General features: G+C 40.3%; 1 protein-coding gene across 1 annotated transcript in view; it reads left to right on the forward strand.

Moving 5' to 3' along the window:
• LOC117506315 overlaps window positions 1-17,467 on the forward strand; it is a gene marked incomplete at its 3' end in the record, with an annotated part of 18,253 nt that extends 786 nt beyond the window's left edge. Inside the window, exons 2-47 of the mRNA XM_034165805.1 lie at window positions 148-315; window positions 546-745; window positions 837-949; window positions 1,313-1,419; window positions 1,673-1,840; window positions 2,072-2,271; window positions 2,363-2,475; window positions 2,839-2,945; window positions 3,134-3,301; window positions 3,533-3,732; window positions 3,824-3,936; window positions 4,300-4,406; window positions 4,661-4,828; window positions 5,060-5,259; window positions 5,351-5,463; window positions 5,826-5,932; window positions 6,902-7,107; window positions 7,210-7,295; window positions 7,393-7,418; window positions 7,577-7,598; window positions 7,692-7,719; window positions 7,811-7,889; window positions 7,988-8,134; window positions 8,229-8,440; window positions 8,552-8,655; window positions 8,748-8,866; window positions 8,964-9,131; window positions 9,363-9,562; window positions 9,654-9,766; window positions 10,130-10,236; window positions 10,425-10,592; window positions 10,739-10,938; window positions 11,030-11,142; window positions 11,506-11,612; window positions 11,867-12,034; window positions 12,266-12,465; window positions 12,557-12,669; window positions 13,033-13,139; window positions 13,328-13,495; window positions 13,642-13,841; window positions 13,933-14,045; window positions 14,409-14,515; window positions 14,770-14,937; window positions 15,169-15,368; window positions 15,460-15,572; window positions 17,361-17,467. Of these exons, the coding sequence (XP_034021696.1) occupies window positions 148-315; window positions 546-745; window positions 837-949; window positions 1,313-1,419; window positions 1,673-1,840; window positions 2,072-2,271; window positions 2,363-2,475; window positions 2,839-2,945; window positions 3,134-3,301; window positions 3,533-3,732; window positions 3,824-3,936; window positions 4,300-4,406; window positions 4,661-4,828; window positions 5,060-5,259; window positions 5,351-5,463; window positions 5,826-5,932; window positions 6,902-7,107; window positions 7,210-7,295; window positions 7,393-7,418; window positions 7,577-7,598; window positions 7,692-7,719; window positions 7,811-7,889; window positions 7,988-8,134; window positions 8,229-8,440; window positions 8,552-8,655; window positions 8,748-8,866; window positions 8,964-9,131; window positions 9,363-9,562; window positions 9,654-9,766; window positions 10,130-10,236; window positions 10,425-10,592; window positions 10,739-10,938; window positions 11,030-11,142; window positions 11,506-11,612; window positions 11,867-12,034; window positions 12,266-12,465; window positions 12,557-12,669; window positions 13,033-13,139; window positions 13,328-13,495; window positions 13,642-13,841; window positions 13,933-14,045; window positions 14,409-14,515; window positions 14,770-14,937; window positions 15,169-15,368; window positions 15,460-15,572; window positions 17,361-17,467 (6,321 nt within the window). The remainder of the gene's footprint in view (window positions 1-147; window positions 316-545; window positions 746-836; window positions 950-1,312; window positions 1,420-1,672; window positions 1,841-2,071; window positions 2,272-2,362; window positions 2,476-2,838; window positions 2,946-3,133; window positions 3,302-3,532; window positions 3,733-3,823; window positions 3,937-4,299; window positions 4,407-4,660; window positions 4,829-5,059; window positions 5,260-5,350; window positions 5,464-5,825; window positions 5,933-6,901; window positions 7,108-7,209; window positions 7,296-7,392; window positions 7,419-7,576; window positions 7,599-7,691; window positions 7,720-7,810; window positions 7,890-7,987; window positions 8,135-8,228; window positions 8,441-8,551; window positions 8,656-8,747; window positions 8,867-8,963; window positions 9,132-9,362; window positions 9,563-9,653; window positions 9,767-10,129; window positions 10,237-10,424; window positions 10,593-10,738; window positions 10,939-11,029; window positions 11,143-11,505; window positions 11,613-11,866; window positions 12,035-12,265; window positions 12,466-12,556; window positions 12,670-13,032; window positions 13,140-13,327; window positions 13,496-13,641; window positions 13,842-13,932; window positions 14,046-14,408; window positions 14,516-14,769; window positions 14,938-15,168; window positions 15,369-15,459; window positions 15,573-17,360) is intronic.
• Window positions 17,468-18,426: the final 959 nt, after the last annotated feature.

Below are 18,426 nucleotides of genomic sequence, written 5' to 3' on the forward strand. Positions count from 1 at the left end.
ATTTGCAGATCTGCAGGATTTGCAAACCCTCAATCCCAATTTTTCTGTTGTACGTAACTGAACTGACCGCAGTCTTGTCTATTCAAATTAAAAATTCCACTTTTTTTTTGTATTGATTGCTCTTTGATTTTGTCCATGCCCTTTTAGACTGACTCCATTTCACAGCTCCGTCCTTCTCAGTTGGCACAAGTTCTACAGAGCTCAGGGAACATCAATAATACAGACACAGTCAGGCTCGTATTTGACCGGCTCGAGCAGAACGATGGCTTTGAAAATGTGGAGGTTTTGCTCACTGAACTCACAGACAATGCACCGGTAAGCTTCCCTCTGACATTGCGCAAGAAGAAAATTCCCATTCTTTAAAACAAGCAAAGTCAAATTATACATATGCATCTACTTCTATACATCAGTTACAGTGTTCTTATTGTATCAGATGATTGAGAACATTCCTTTTGCTCTTCAACTGCTTGCTAATGACTTCTGAACTACGTGCAACATGCAAACTGTGTAACATGTATCTGATTTCATATTTTGTAATTGGACAGAATATTGTGATTGAGTCCAGTGCAAGAGATCTCGCAATGAATCGGACCTTTGACCTCATCGCGCCCCGTCTTCCAAGCTTCAGTGAAAATGAGTGGAACCGGTGGTTCCTCGATTTGCTAAGACCTTGTCTGGCAAGCTTCAACCCGTTGATGCTCATGAATGTAACGTCGTTCATAAACTGCACAAACTATCGTGCTGTGTAAGCACTGCAAACATAAACACACCATGTTTCCAATTAATAAAATGTTAAAGAGGAATTTGATTATACTTATTGTGTTGACCCTTTGCAGTGTGAAGGGGCTGAGCCATGTTTACTCCACAACACCTCCGGAAAGACAAAGAGCAAATGCTGCAGTTTTGCTCAACTTCTTGAAGGATTCTGCTAGTGAATTCAACACACCAGGTAGGTCTGATGAAGTAAACTGGACCACATGTTTTTTCTTTGGGTGACTTGGAATTGTGCCACATTTTGTCAGATTGTACTGAGAACAGACTCAGTGTAGGAGTCAGTCTTCATGGGTCCAAACGTTTGAACCCGAATTGAAATGGGCCTGTAGAGCACTTGCTTTACTTCAGTTCATGCTCACCTCTCCAGTGGTGTCCATATAAACTGATTAAGAAAGGAGTTTACGTTTGTCTGTTGGATCTGTTATCTGAATGGTCCTGATTTGGAACCCGTAACTCCCCTGTTCCCCTGTGAGTTAAGGAATAAATAGAAAGTTTGCTGAAATATGATAAAATTGCTTTTTTCTTTTTCGTTCCTTAGCTTGCAGGAAAGGAATTCAGAACGATGCAGAATTTCTTGAGAAAAACCTGGGCTCATTTGTAGAGCAGGCTACCTTCACAGACCTGGAAGCTTTCAACATCTCCATCGTAAGTAATATTTTTTTTCTATTCAAACTGTTTTAAAAAGACCCAATGATCCAATTTATCACTGCTGAAAGTTTACAATCTTCAGCTCAAGTCTTTGTGTACAAGTTATAGATGTGAAAATTGAGTCTATTAATGTTTTATAATGTTAGTATAATCAAATGTCCTTCTTTGTCATAAATACCATTTATTATTTGTTTAATGAAGTACGTATGCCAGTGATGGTGAACCCTTGATTTTGTCCATGCCCTTTTAGACTGGTGCCATTTCACAGCTCCGTCCTTCTCAGTTGGCACAAGTTCTACAGAGCTCAGGGAACATCAATAATACAGACACAGTCAGGCTCGTATTTGACCGGCTCGAGCAGGGCAATGGCTTTGAAAATGTGGAGGTTTTGCTCACTGAACTCACAAAAAATGCACCGGTAAGCTTCCCTCTGACATTGGGGTAAGAAGAAAATTCCCATTCTTTAAAACAAGCAGAGTCAAATTATACATATGCATCTACTTCTATACATCAGTTACAGTGTTCTTATTGTATCAGATGATTGAGAACATTCCTTTTGCTCTTCAACTGCTTGCTAATGACTTCTGAACTACGTGCAACATGCAAACTGTGTAACGTGTATCTGATTTCATATTTTGTAATTGGACAGAATATTGTGATTGAATCCAGTGCAAGAGATCTCGCAATGAATCGGACCTTTGACCTCATCGCGCCCCGTCTTCCAAGCTTCAGTGAAAATGAGTGGAACCTGTGGTTCCTCGATTTGCTAAGACCTTGTCTGGCAAGCTTCAACCCGTTGATGCTCATGAATGTAACGTCGTTCATAAACTGCACAAACTATCGTGCTGTGTAAGCACTGCAAACATAAACACACCATGTTTCCAATTAATAAAATGTTAAAGAGGAATTTGATTATACCTATTGTGTTGACCCTTTGCAGTGTGAAGGGGCTGAGCCATGTTTACTCCACAACACCTCCGGAAAGACAAAGAGCAAATGCTGCAGTTTTGCTCAACTTCTTGAAGGAGTCTGCCGGTGAATTCAACACACCAGGTAGGTCTGATGAAGTAAACTGGACCACATGTTTTTTCTTTGGGCGACTTGGAATTGTGCCACATTTTGTCAGATTGTACTGAGAACAGACTCAGTGTAGGAGTCAGTCTTCATGGGTCCAAACATTTGAACCCGAATTGAAATGGGCCTGTAGAGCACTTGCTTTACTTCAGTTCATGCTCACCTCTCCAGTGGTGCCCATATAAACTGATCAAGAAAGGAGTTTACGTTTGTCTGTTGGATCTGTTATCTGAATGGTCCTGATTTGGAACCCGTAACTCCCCTGTTCCCCTGTGAGTTAAGGAATAAATAGAAAGTTTGCTGAAATATGATAAAATTGCTTTTTTCTTTTTCGTTCCTTAGCTTGCAGGAAAGGAATTCAGAACGATGCAGAATTTCTTGAGAAAAACCTGGGCTCATTTGTAGAGCAGGCTACCTTCACAGACCTGGAAGCTTTCAACATCTCCATCGTAAGTAATATTTTTTTCTATTCAAACTGTTTTAAAAAGACCCAATGATCCAATTTATCACTGCTGAAAGTTTACAATCTTCAGCTCAAGTCTTTGTGTACAAGTTATAGATGTGAAAATTGAGTCTGTTAATGTTTTTATAATGTTAGTATAATCAAATATCCTTCTTCTTGTCCATGCCCTTTTAGACTGGTGCCATTTCACAGCTCCGTCCTTCTCAGTTGGCACAAGTTCTACAGAGCTCAGGGAACATCAATAATACAGACACAGTCAGGCTCGTATTTGACCGGCTCGAGCAGGGCAATGGCTTTGAAAATGTGGAGGTTTTGCTCACTGAACTCACAAAAAATGCACCGGTAAGCTTCCCTCTGACATTGGGGTAAGAAGAAAATTCCCATTCTTTAAAACAAGCAGAGTCAAATTATACATATGCATCTACTTCTATACATCAGTTACAGTGTTCTTATTGTATCAGATGATTGAGAACATTCCTTTTGCTCTTCAACTGCTTGCTAATGACTTCTGAACTACGTGCAACATGCAAGCTGTGTAACGTGTATCTGATTTCATATTTTGTAATTGGACAGAATATTGTGATTGAATCCAGTGCAAGAGATCTCGCAATGAATCGGACCTTTGACCTCATCGCGCCCCGTCTGCCAAGCTTCAGTGAAAATGAGTGGAACCGGTGGTTCCTCGATTTGCTAAGACCTTGTCTGGCAAGCTTCAACCCGTTGATGCTCATGAATGTAACATCGTTCATAAACTGCACAAACTATCGTGCTGTGTAAGCACTGCAAACATAAACACACCATGTTTCCAATTAATAAAATGTTAAAGAGGAATTTGATTATACTTATTGTGTTGACCCTTTGCAGTGTGAAGGGGCTGAGCCATGTTTACTCCACAACACCTCCGGAAAGACAAAGAGCAAATGCTGCAGTTTTGCTCAACTTCTTGAAGGATTCTGCCGGTGAATTCAACACACCAGGTAGGTCTGATGAAGTAAACTGGACCACATGTTTTTTCTTTGGGTGACTTGGAATTGTGCCACATTTTGTCAGATTGTACTGAGAACAGACTCAGTGTAGGAGTCAGTCTTCATGGGTCCAAACGTTTGAACCCGAATTGAAATGGGCCTGTAGAGCACTTGCTTTACTTCAGTTCATGCTCACCTCTCCAGTGGTGTCCATATAAACTGATCAAGAAAGGAGTTTATGTTTGTCTGTTGGATCTGTTATCTGAATGGTCCTGATTTGGAACCCGTAACTCCCCTGTTCCCCTGTGAGTTAAGGAATAAATAGAAAGTTTGCTGAAATATGATAAAATTGCTTTTTTCTTTTTCGTTCCTTAGCTTGCAGGAAAGGAATTCAGAACGATGCAGAATTTCTTGAGAAAAACCTGGGCTCATTTGTAGAGCAGGCTACCTTCACAGACCTGGAAGCTTTCAACATCTCCATCGTAAGTAATATTTTTTTCTATTCAAACTGTTTTAAAAAGACCCAATGATCCAATTTATCACTGCTGAAAGTTTACAATCTTCAGCTCAAGTCTTTGTGTACAAGTTATAGATGTGAAAATTGAGTCTGTTAATGTTTTTATAATGTTAGTATAATCAAATGTCCTTCTTTGTCATAAAATACCATTTATTATTTGTTTAATGAAGTACGTATGCCAGTGATGGTGAACCCTTGATTTTGTCCATGCCCTTTTAGACTGGTGCCATTTCACAGCTCCGTCCTTCTCAGTTGGCACAAGTTCTACAGAGCTCAGGGAACATCAATAATACAGACACAGTCAGGCTCGTATTTGACCGGCTCGAGCAGGGCGATGGCTTTGAAAATGTGGAGGTTTTGCTCACTGAACTCACAAAAAATGCACCGGTAAGCTTCCCTCTGACATTGGGGTAAGAAGAAAATTCACATTCTTTAAAACAAGCAGAGTCAAATTATACATATGCATCTACTTCTATACATCAGTTACAGTGTTCTTATTGTATCAGATGATTGAGAACATTCCTTTTGCTCTTCAACTGCTTGCTAATGACTTCTGAACTACGTGCAACATGCAAACTGTGTAACGTGTATCTGATTTCATATTTTGTAATTGGACAGAATATTGTGATTGAATCCAGTGCAAGAGATCTCGCAATGAATCGGACCTTTGACCTCATCGCGCCCCGTCTTCCAAGCTTCAGTGAAAATGAGTGGAACCGGTGGTTCCTCGATTTGCTAAGACCTTGTCTGGCAAGCTTCAACCCGTTGATGCTCATGAATGTAACGTCGTTCATAAACTGCACAAACTATCGTGCTGTGTAAGCACTGCAAACATAAACACACCATGTTTCCAATTAATAAAATGTTAAAGAGGAATTTGATGATAATTATTGTGTTGACCCTTTGCAGTGTGAGGGGGCTGAGCCATGTTTACTCCACAACACCTCCGGAAAGACAAAGAGCAAATGCTGCCGTTTTGCTCAACTTCTTGAAGGATTCTGCCGGAGAATTCAACACACCAGGTAGGTCTGATGAAGTAAATTGGACCACATGTTTTTTCTTTGGGCGACTTGGAATTGTGCCACAGTTTGTCAGATTGTACTGAGAACAGACTCAGTGTAGGAGTCAGTCTTCATGGGTCCAAATGTTTGAACCCGAATTGAAATGGGCCTGTAGAGCACTTGCTTTACTTCAGTTCATGCTCACCTCTCCAGTGGTGTCCATATAAACTGATCAAGAAAGGAGTTTACTTTTGTCTGTTGGATCTGTTATCTGAATGGTCCTGATTTGGAACCCGTAACTCCCCTGTTCCCTTGTAAGTTAAGGAATAAATAAAAGTTTGCTGAAATATGATAAAATTGCTTTTTTCTTTTTCGTTCCTTAGCTTGCAGGAAAGGAATTCAGAACGATGCAGAATTTCTTGAGAAAAACCTGGGCTCATTTGTAGAGCAGGCTACCTTCACAGACCTGAAAGCTTTCAACGTCTCCATCGTAAGTAATATTTTTTCTATTCAAAGTTTTTTAAAAAGACCCAATGATCCATGATTACTATCTTCAGCTCAAGTCTTTGTGTACAAGTTATAGATCTGAATATTGAGTCTGTTAATGTTTTTATAACATTAGTATAATCAAATGTCCTACTTTGTCATAAAATACCATTTTATAATTGTTTAATTAAGCAGGTATGCCAGTGATGGTCAGCCTTGTTTTCAGGGTTGTGAAAACTCCATGGATTTGTGAAATTCCAGGGATTTCTTCGGGGGGGTAATTGTGATCGTCATTGAGTTTTTAAAATGTCTATCGCAACATGTTCTTTTTTTTCAATATCGTGGAAATTTTATAAGACCACGGCGGTCCACGGACACTGATCTGTGTGTTACAGATACAAATCAGTGTCCTCGGATCCACGGAGTTTTGAGGAGAAAAATCCCTCTCGTAAAGTGTAAAACAGGACTGGTTGGTTGCTGCGGAGACGATGTGTGGCTCCTGCGCAAAGCTTAAGCTAAATGTAGCATGTGGACATCGCAAACCTTTAGAGCTCTAAAGTTTTTAAAAGAAGAATTGTTCAGCATGTCTGTGTCACGGAACGGCGTCGAACAGAGAGAAGATGGTGAGAAAGACTGTTTGAAAAAGTCTGATAAGGACAAGAATCTATGGAATTGTCGCTGGCTTCATCAACACACCTGAAAGATAAAAGAAATGGGAAAAGTGAACTGTGCACTCAGCAAACACAGTAAAAAATTTTCTCTCTATGGAAAATAAACATTGTGCTGTTCAAACAGGATTTTAGACAAGATTATGTGACTTTTTTCATTAATCTAGACTTTCTTTCATTGGAAAAAACAGACTCTGGCTTTGAATGCATTTACATGAATTTACACAAGAATATAAATGAGTTTTTATTAAGGCAGCGACTCAACACAAGCACAAACCACAACCAAACTCATTTTGTTCCCACAGATGGAAGTTCTGGACCGTCTCACACCGCAGCAAAAGGCTGAGTTACTTGTGGATCCAGACACTGGTGCTTTGGAGAATGAGACCTTCATAAAGGTGGTGTGCAACACGTTCTTGGATTCCTCAGACACTGACCCGCTCAGTCAGTTCATCCAGGCCTTTTTCAGACAAATCCCCAGGAACGCTGACTGTCCATCATACACTGCCATGTAAGAAATGGAAATTTTCAAGTCTGCACATAAAAATGTTGTTTGTGTTTGTCATCGAACTCTGGTTCCTGACAAATCATCTCACTGTGTTGTTGTTTTTAGAGTCAATGGTCTTCAGCAGTGCTTCAAATTGAATCTTCCAGAGAGTGTGAAATCAAGCATAGGAAGCCTCCAAATGAAATTCCTACGTAAGTGATAAAAAAAATGCTTTCTGGCATTTTTATTGAATGAGGTATTTCTGTCAGAGCTGTATTCACTTGATACTTTATTTTGTCTGTCAAACAGGTTGTCGCATTACAGGTTCTCTGAGGGTAAGTTGCTTTTCTTTTGTATTTTATACATATTGAACATATTTACACTTGACAGTTGACAAGGTTAGAGTTTATTATTGAAACTTTAAGAGACAAAAAATTTTTGATCTGTGTCAAATATGCCACAAGTGTAATAATGATGATGTTTTTGTCTCCAGTGCAACAACACAGCAGTTAATGGTAAGTGTGTAAAAGTGGAGCGAGCTCCAGCGTGATTGCAAAATGACACTGGAAAGTGCAATTATGTGATGCATGAATATTGTCTTTTTACAGTGAGTCATATCTGTGCTGACGTCAGCGGGTAGGTGAATCACTGTTTGAAGTGCAGTGTTCTGGTTTTCTTCCTTTTCCCCTTTAAGTAACACTGTTTTTCATACTATCGTTTTGTTTAGGTCACAACAAATCCAATCTGGTGGCAACTTGACAGAAGCCCTGTGCAATATTTCCATCACTGCACACGCCTGTTCCTCAGTAAGATTGTTTTATTTCAGGTTTCAGTGTCTTCTGCTTTAATTATTTCCTGAGATGAATTGTCATGAACTCAGTCTTTATTTTTGTCTCATTTTAAGGCTACACATCTCACACCCAGCAACGTTGCGACACTGTTGAACTGTTCGCTGCAAAGCCAAATGACATACTCCCCAGAGGTCTGGAAGCTTTTCATCCGAGAAGCTTCTCCTGTGCTGGATGAGGCTCTTACCATGTACTCTGCTATGGTAAGTCCAAAAGTGTCATTTCAGAAAAAATTGGTGTTTTCCCTGTGAACCTGGTGCCCTATTAAATGAGACCTCCCCACCTGCCCAATTTAAGGCTCCCAACACCAGCAGTCAGTCCTTGACCCCCATTCTTGAGGCTGTTGGAGAGGTGATAATTGCCAACTTCAGCCAGATGCAAGTGCAAGATGATGCCTTTGTCAAGAGATGGTTTGAGACAAACCTTCATCCATTTTTGGCTGCTTCATCACCCAACTTCCTGTTTTGTCTCAGCTCGACAAACTTCAGCTGCCAAACGTACCACACTGTGTAAGTAACCAGGTTACATATTTCTGAACTGTGGACATTGATGGCAGATTATCTTGGAGATATACATTTGATTATACACTTGTTGATTTGGCCTTCACTCTTCAATGTTAGCATCCGGGCATTCAGCAGAGTCCAACCATCCATGAAGAGAGAGACACAGAAATCAGTCTTGACTCATTTCATCCAGCCGTTCCTTGTGAAAAATGACTCATCAGGTAAAGGCAGGCACTGTGTTTCAATTGATTAAAGTGGTGACGGCCTTTGGTCACAGTGGTTCATCCAAGTCTTTGTCTTTTTTTCTTCCCAGATCCTGGCTGTGTCTCAGCCAGCAGTGGTACTAAAGAGTGGCTCCAGGATAACTTTGGTAGCTTCTCTGAATTTGCAGATCTGCAGGATTTGCAAACCCTCAATCCCAATTTTTCTGTTGTACGTAACTGAACTGACCGCAGTCTTGTCTATTCAAATTAAAAATTCCACTTTTTTTTGTATTGATTGCTCTTTGATTTTGTCCATGCCCTTTTAGACTGACTCCATTTCACAGCTCCGTCCTTCTCAGTTGGCACAAGTTCTACAGAGCTCAGGGAACATCAATAATACAGACACAGTCAGGCTCGTATTTGACCGGCTCGAGCAGGCCGATGGCTTTGAAAATGTGGAGGTTTTGCTCACTGAACTCACAGACAATGCACCGGTAAGCTTCCCTCTGACATTGGGGCAAGAAGAAAATTCCCATTCTTTAAAACAAGCAAAGTCAAATTATACATATGCATCTACTTCTATACATCAGTTACAGTGTTCTTATTGTATCAGATGATTGAGAACATTCCTTTTGCTCTTCAACTGCTTGCTAATGACTTCTGAACTACGTGCAACATGCAAACTGTGTAACATGTATCTGATTTCATATTTTGTAATTGGACAGAATATTGTGATTGAGTCCAGTGCAAGAGATCTCGCAATGAATCGGACCTTTGACCTCATCGCGCCCCGTCTTCCAAGCTTCAGTGAAAATGAGTGGAACCGGTGGTTCCTCGATTTGCTAAGACCTTGTCTGGCAAGCTTCAACCCGTTGATGCTCATGAATGTAACGTCGTTCATAAACTGCACAAACTATCGTGCTGTGTAAGCACTGCAAACATAAACACACCATGTTTCCAATTAATAAAATGTTAAAGAGGAATTTGATTATACTTATTGTGTTGACCCTTTGCAGTGTGAAGGGGCTGAGCCATGTTTACTCCACAACACCTCCGGAAAGACAAAGAGCAAATGCTGCAGTTTTGCTCAACTTCTTGAAGGATTCTGCCGGTGAATTCAACACACCAGGTAGGTCTGATGAAGTAAACTGGACCACATGTTTTTTCTTTGGGTGACTTGGAATTGTGCCACATTTTGTCAGATTGTACTGAGAACAGACTCAGTGTAGGAGTCAGTCTGCATGGGTCCAAACGTTTGAACCCGAATTGAAATGGGCCTGTAGAGCACTTGCTTTACTTCAGTTCATGCTCACCTCTCCAGTGGTGTCCATATAAACTGATCAAGAAAGGAGTTTACGTTTGTCTGTTGGATCTGTTATCTGAATGGTCCTGATTTGGAACCCGTAACTCCCCTGTTCCCCTGTGAGTTAAGGAATAAATAGAAAGTTTGCTGAAATATGATAAAACTGCTTTTTTCTTTTTCGTTCCTTAGCTTGCAGGAAAGGAATTCAGAACGATGCAGAATTTCTTGAGAAAAACCTGGGCTCATTTGTAGAGCAGGCTACCTTCACAGACCTGGAAGCTTTCAACATCTCCATCGTAAGTAATATTTTTTTCTATTCAAACTGTTTTAAAAAGACCCAATGATCCAATTTATCACTGCTGAAAGTTTACAATCTTCAGCTCAAGTCTTTGTGTACAAGTTATAGATGTGAAAATTGAGTCTGTTAATGTTTTTATAATGTTAGTATAATCAAATATCCTTCTTCTTGTCCATGCCCTTTTAGACTGGTGCCATTTCACAACTCCGTCCTTCTCAGTTGGCACAAGTTCTACAGAGCTCAGGGAACATCAATAATACAGACACAGTCAGGCTCGTATTTGACCGGCTCAAGCAGGGCAATGGCTTTGAAAATGTGGAGGTTTTGCTCACTGAACTCACAAAAAATGCACCGGTAAGCTTCCCTCTGACATTGGGGTAAGAAGAAAATTCCCATTCTTTAAAACAAGCAGAGTCAACTGCTTGCTAATGACTTCTGAACTACGTGCAACATGCAAACTGTGTAACGTGTATCTGATTTCATATTTTGTAATTGGACAGAATATTGTGATTGAATCCAGTACAAGAGATCTCGCAATGAATCGGACCTTTGACCTCATCGCGCCCCGTCTTCCAAGCTTCAGTGAAAATGAGTGGAACCGGTGGTTCCTCGATTTGCTAAGACCTTGTCTGGCAAGCTTCAACCCGTTGATGCTCATGAATGTAACGTTGTTCATAAACTGCACAAACTATCGTGCTGTGTAAGCACTGCAAACATAAACACACCATGTTTCCAATTAATATAATGTTAAAGAGGCATTTGATGATACTTATTGTGTTGACCCTTTGCAGTGTGAAGGGGCTGAGCCATGTTTACTCCACAACACCTCCGGAAAGACAAAGAGCAAATGCTGCAGTTTTGCTCAACTTCTTGAAGGATTCTGCCAGTGAATTCAACACACCAGGTAGGTCTGATGAAGTAAACTGGACCACATGTTTTTTCTTTGGGCGACTTGGAATTGTGCCACATTTTGTCAGATTGTACTGAGAACAGACTCAGTGTAGGAGTCAGTCTTCATGGGTCCAAACGTTTGAACCCGAATTGAAATGGGCCTGTAGAGCACTTGCTTTACTTCAGTTCATGCTCACCTCTCCAGTGGTGTCCATATAAACTGATCAAGAAAGGAGTTTACGTTTGTCTGTTGGATCTGTTATCTGAATGGTCCTGATTTGGAACCCGTAACTCCCCTGTTCCCCTGTGAGTTAAGGAATAAATAGAAAGTTTGCTGAAATATGATAAAATTGCTTTTTTCTTTTTCGTTCCTTAGCTTGCAGGAAAGGAATTCAGAACGATGCAGAATTTCTTGAGAAAAACCTGGGCTCATTTGTAGAGCAGGCTACCTTCACAGACCTGGAAGCTTTCAACATCTCCATCGTAAGTAATATTTTTTTCTATTCAAACTGTTTTAAAAAGACCCAATGATCCAATTTATCACTGCTGAAAGTTTACAATCTTCAGCTCAAGTCTTTGTGTACAAGTTATAGATGTGAAAATTGAGTCTGTTAATGTTTTTATAATGTTAGTATAATCAAATGTCCTTCTTTGTCATAAAATACCATTTATTATTTGTTTAATGAAGTACATATGCCAGTGATGGTGAACCCTTGATTTTGTCCATGCCCTTTTAGACTGGTGCCATTTCACAGCTCCGTCCTTCTCAGTTGGCACAAGTTCTACAGAGCTCAGGGAACATAAATAATACAGACACAGTCAGGCTCGTATTTGACCGGCTCGAGCAGGGCAATGGCTTTGAAAATGTGGAGGTTTTGCTCACTGAACTCACAAAAAATGCACCGGTAAGCTTCCCTCTGACATTGGGGTAAGAAGAAAATTCCCATTCTTTAAAACAAGCAGAGTCAAATTATACATATGCATCTACTTCTATACATCAGTTACAGTGTTCTTATTGTATCAGATGATTGAGAACATTCCTTTTGCTCTTCAACTGCTTGCTAATGACTTCTGAACTACGTGCAACATGCAAACTGTGTAACGTGTATCTGATTTCATATTTTGTAATTGGACAGAATATTGTGATTGAGTCCAGTGCAAGAGATCTCGCAATGAATCGGACCTTTGACCTCATCGCGCCCCGTCTTCCAAGCTTCAGTGAAAATGAGTGGAACCGGTGGTTCCTCGATTTGCTAAGACCTTGTCTGGCAAGCTTCAACCCGTTGATGCTCATGAATGTAACGTCGTTCATAAACTGCACAAACTATCGTGCTGTGTAAGCACTGCAAACATAAACACACCATGTTTCCAATTAATAAAATGTTAAAGAGGAATTTGATTATACTTATTGTGTTGACCCTTTGCAGTGTGAAGGGGCTGAGCCATGTTTACTCCACAACACCTCCGGAAAGACAAAGAGCAAATGCTGCAGTTTTGCTCAACTTCTTGAAGGATTCTGCCGGTGAATTCAACACACCAGGTAGGTCTGATGAAGTAAACTGGACCACATGTTTTTTCTTTGGGTGACTTGGAATTGTGCCACATTTTGTCAGATTGTACTGAGAACAGACTCAGTGTAGGAGTCAGTCTGCATGGGTCCAAACGTTTGAACCCGAATTGAAATGGGCCTGTAGAGCACTTGCTTTACTTCAGTTCATGCTCACCTCTCCAGTGGTGTCCATATAAACTGATCAAGAAAGGAGTTTACGTTTGTCTGTTGGATCTGTTATCTGAATGGTCCTGATTTGGAACCCGTAACTCCCCTGTTCCCCTGTGAGTTAAGGAATAAATAGAAAGTTTGCTGAAATATGATAAAACTGCTTTTTTCTTTTTCGTTCCTTAGCTTGCAGGAAAGGAATTCAGAACGATGCAGAATTTCTTGAGAAAAACCTGGGCTCATTTGTAGAGCAGGCTACCTTCACAGACCTGGAAGCTTTCAACATCTCCATCGTAAGTAATATTTTTTTCTATTCAAACTGTTTTAAAAAGACCCAATGATCCAATTTATCACTGCTGAAAGTTTACAATCTTCAGCTCAAGTCTTTGTGTACAAGTTATAGATGTGAAAATTGAGTCTGTTAATGTTTTTATAATGTTAGTATAATCAAATATCCTTCTTCTTGTCCATGCCCTTTTAGACTGGTGCCATTTCACAACTCCGTCCTTCTCAGTTGGCACAAGTTCTACAGAGCTCAGGGAACATCAATAATACAGACACAGTCAGGCTCGTATTTGACCGGCTCAAGCAGGGCAATGGCTTTGAAAATGTGGAGGTTTTGCTCACTGAACTCACAAAAAATGCACCGGTAAGCTTCCCTCTGACATTGGGGTAAGAAGAAAATTCCCATTCTTTAAAACAAGCAGAGTCAACTGCTTGCTAATGACTTCTGAACTACGTGCAACATGCAAACTGTGTAACGTGTATCTGATTTCATATTTTGTAATTGGACAGAATATTGTGATTGAATCCAGTACAAGAGATCTCGCAATGAATCGGACCTTTGACCTCATCGCGCCCCGTCTTCCAAGCTTCAGTGAAAATGAGTGGAACCGGTGGTTCCTCGATTTGCTAAGACCTTGTCTGGCAAGCTTCAACCCGTTGATGCTCATGAATGTAACGTTGTTCATAAACTGCACAAACTATCGTGCTGTGTAAGCACTGCAAACATAAACACACCATGTTTCCAATTAATATAATGTTAAAGAGGCATTTGATGATACTTATTGTGTTGACCCTTTGCAGTGTGAAGGGGCTGAGCCATGTTTACTCCACAACACCTCCGGAAAGACAAAGAGCAAATGCTGCAGTTTTGCTCAACTTCTTGAAGGATTCTGCCAGTGAATTCAACACACCAGGTAGGTCTGATGAAGTAAACTGGACCACATGTTTTTTCTTTGGGCGACTTGGAATTGTGCCACATTTTGTCAGATTGTACTGAGAACAGACTCAGTGTAGGAGTCAGTCTTCATGGGTCCAAACGTTTGAACCCGAATTGAAATGGGCCTGTAGAGCACTTGCTTTACTTCAGTTCATGCTCACCTCTCCAGTGGTGTCCATATAAACTGATCAAGAAAGGAGTTTACGTTTGTCTGTTGGATCTGTTATCTGAATGGTCCTGATTTGGAACCCGTAACTCCCCTGTTCCCCTGTGAGTTAAGGAATAAATAGAAAGTTTGCTGAAATATGATAAAATTGCTTTTTTCTTTTTCGTTCCTTAGCTTGCAGGAAAGGAATTCAGAACGATGCAGAATTTCTTGAGAAAAACCTGGGCTCATTTGTAGAGCAGGCTACCTTCACAGACCTGGAAGCTTTCAACATCTCCATCGTAAGTAATATTTTTTTCTATTCAAACTGTTTTAAAAAGACCCAATGATCCAATTTATCACTGCTGAAAGTTTACAATCTTCAGCTCAAGTCTTTGTGTACAAGTTATAGATGTGAAAATTGAGTCTGTTAATGTTTTTATAATGTTAGTATAATCAAATGTCCTTCTTTGTCATAAAATACCATTTATTATTTGTTTAATGAAGTACATATGCCAGTGATGGTGAACCCTTGATTTTGTCCATGCCCTTTTAGACTGGTGCCATTTCACAGCTCCGTCCTTCTCAGTTGGCACAAGTTCTACAGAGCTCAGGGAACATAAATAATACAGACACAGTCAGGCTCGTATTTGACCGGCTCGAGCAGGGCAATGGCTTTGAAAATGTGGAGGTTTTGCTCACTGAACTCACAAAAAATGCACCGGTAAGCTTCCCTCTGACATTGGGGTAAGAAGAAAATTCCCATTCTTTAAAACAAGCAGAGTCAAATTATACATATGCATCTACTTCTATACATCAGTTACAGTGTTCTTATTGTATCAGATGATTGAGAACATTCCTTTTGCTCTTCAACTGCTTGCTAATGACTTCTGAACTACGTGCAACATGCAAACTGTGTAACGTGTATCTGATTTCATATTTTGTAATTGGACAGAATATTGTGATTGAATCCAGTGCAAGAGATCTCGCAATGAATCGGACCTTTGACCTCATCGCGCCCCGTCTTCCAAGCTTCAGTGAAAATGAGTGGAACCGGTGGTTCCTCGATTTGCTAAGACCTTGTCTGGCAAGCTTCAACCCGTTGATGCTCATGAATGTAACGTCGTTCATAAACTGCACAAACTATCGTGCTGTGTAAGCACTGCAAACATAAACACACCATGTTTCCAATTAATAAAATGTTAAAGAGGAATTTGATTATACTTATTGTGTTGACCCTTTGCAGTGTGAAGGGGCTGAGCCATGTTTACTCCACAACACCTCCGGAAAGACAAAGAGCAAATGCTGCAGTTTTGCTCAACTTCTTGAAGGATTCTGCCAGTGAATTCAACACACCAGGTAGGTCTGATGAAGTACAACCTCAATTCCAATGAAGTTGGGACGTTGTGTAAAATGTAAATAAAAACAGAATACAATGATTTGCAAATCCTCTTCAACCGATATTCAATTGAATATACCACAAAGACAAACTGATAAACTTTTTTGTTTTTGTGCAAATATTGGCTCATTTTGAAATGTATGCCTACAACATGTTTCAAAAAAGCTGGAACAGTGGTATGTTTACCACTGTGCTACATCACCTTTCCTTCTAACAACACTCAATAAGCATTTGGAAACTGAGGACACTAATTGTTGAAGCTTTGTAGGTGGAATTCTTTCCCGTTCTTGCTTCATGTACAACTTGAGTTGTTCAACAGTCTGGGGTCTCTGTTGTCGTATTTTGCTCTTCATAATGCGCCACACATTTTCAATGGGCAACAGGTCTGGACTGCAGGCATGCCAGTCTAGTACCCGCACTCTTTTACTATGAAGCCATGCTGTTGTAACACGTGTAGAATGTGGCTTGGCATTGTCTTCCTGAAATAAGCAGGGACGTCCCTGAAAAAGACGTTGCTTGGATGGCAGCATGTGTTGCTCCAAAACCTGGATGTACCTTTCAGCATTGATGGTGCCATCACAGATGTGTAAGCTGCCCATGCCATTGGCAAAAACACACCACCATACCATCACAGATGCTGGCTTTTGAACTGTGCGCTGGTAACAATCTGGATGGTCTTTTTCTTCTTTTGTCCGGAGGACACAACGTCCATGATTTCCAAAAATAATGTGAAATGTGGACTCATCAGATCACAGCACACTTTTCCCACTTTGCATCTGTCCATTTCAAATGAGCTCGGGCCCAGAGAAGGCGACGGCGTTTATGGATGTTGTTGATGTATGGCTTTCGCTTTGCATGGTAGAGTTTTAACTTGCACTTGTAGATGTCACGATAAACTGTGTTACCTGACAATGGTTTTCTGAAGTGTTCCTGAGCCCGCGTGGTAAGATCCTTTATACAATGATGTTGGTTTTTAATGCAGTGCCGCCTGAGGGATCGAAGGTCACAGGCATTCAATGTTGGTTCTCGGCCTTGCCGCTTACTTGTAGAAAGTTCTCCAGATTCTCTGAATCTTCTGATTGTATTATGGACTGTTGATGATGGAATCCCTAAATTCCTTGCAATTGAATGTTAAGAAACATTGTTTTAACTGTTGGACTATTTTTTTTCACACAGTTGTTCTCAAAGCGGTAATCCTTGCCCCATCTTTGCTTGTGAACGGCTGAGCCTTTTGGGGATGCTCCTTTTATACCCAATCATGGCACACACCTGTTTACAATTCGGTGTTTTTTGAGCATTCATGAACTTTCCCAGTCTTTTGTTGCCAACTGTTTTGAAACGTGTTGCAAGCATTCATTTCAAAATGAGCAAATATTTGCACAAAAACAATACAGTTTATCAATTTGAACATTAAATATCTTGTCTTTGTGGTGTATTCAATTGAATATTGGTTGAAAAGGATTTGCAAATCATTATATTCTGTTTTATTTACATTTTAGACAACGTCCTGACTTCATTGGAATTGGGATTGTAAACGTGACCACATGCTTTTTCTTTGGGCTTATTTCTGGACTTGGAATTGTGCCACAGTTTGTCAGATTGTACTGAGAACAGACTCGGTGTATCACCTCCTCCAACTAAGTTGTGTAGAGTTTGTTTTCACCCTTGTTTGTTTTTTTGTCTGTTTGTTAAGGAATTCTTTGCTGAAATGTCATGACATCCTTTTTGTTTGTTTTTTTCCCCATTAGCTTGCAGAAAAGGAATTCAGAATGATGCACAATTTCTTGAGATAAACCTGGGCTCATTTGTCGAGCAGGCTACCTTCACAGAGCTGAATGCTTTCAACCTCTCCACAGTAAGTAATATGTTTTATATACTGGCATTTTTGAAAAGGCACGATTTACATTTTATTACTGTTGAACATTTAGATGACTTTATGTTGGTCATCAGTTTTTTTCAGTATTTCAGTATTTTATCTTTCATTATGAAAATAAGTTTTTCAAAAATTTACAAATCCTACATATGAGATTCCATGCCTGTATGTGATGCTGATCGAGGATAATCTAACGTTTTTTTGTTTGTTTGTTTTTTTTTTAGTCCTTCATTTTCTGGCACTCATCTTGGTCTGGGTTGCAGTGGTAATAGACCAACCATTTCAACCCACACTTCACTATCATTAGCTAAGTCTTGTCACTCTTTCTGGGTGACCCCTATGCATATCCAAGCCAGCTATGAAATATATTCCTGACGTTGGCCTCTTCCCAATTGCATGTGACTGGAAGACCTTCTTAGCAAAATGACAAGGAGACCTTCTCACCAGATGCCAGAACCAGCTCAGCTGGCTCCTTTCAATGCAAAGAAGCAGAAGCTGTACACAGAGTTCCTCGATCACATTTCAGCTTCTCACCCTGTCCCAGAGTGTATGCCCACTTACCTGATGGAGAAATCTTAACTCACGCCAATTCGGATCCACAACCTTGTTCTTTCGGTCAGTACCTAAATTTCATGATCGTAGTTGAGGACAGGACTGATACTTCAAGAGCCTCACCTTGTGGCTCAGCTTTCTTTAGTCCAGTACAGCATCCGCAGAACATAAAAAATAGCCCCAAATCATCTGCCAATCTTGCTCTCTATCTTTCTCCACTTGTGAACAAGACCCCAAGCTTCTTGAATGCCTCCAACCTTTTCTGACAGAAGAACATGGTCTCATATTTGCAGGAGCTGATCCTCATCCCTGCTGTTTCACACCGCACAGATGTAATTCTGACATCACCAAACTGGACACATCCAACCCCTTACTGCGCTTTGAAATTA

The sequence above is a fragment of the Thalassophryne amazonica genome, unplaced genomic scaffold (assembly GCF_902500255.1).
Source record: "Thalassophryne amazonica unplaced genomic scaffold, fThaAma1.1, whole genome shotgun sequence".
Classification (NCBI taxonomy): Eukaryota; Metazoa; Chordata; class Actinopteri; order Batrachoidiformes; family Batrachoididae; genus Thalassophryne; species Thalassophryne amazonica.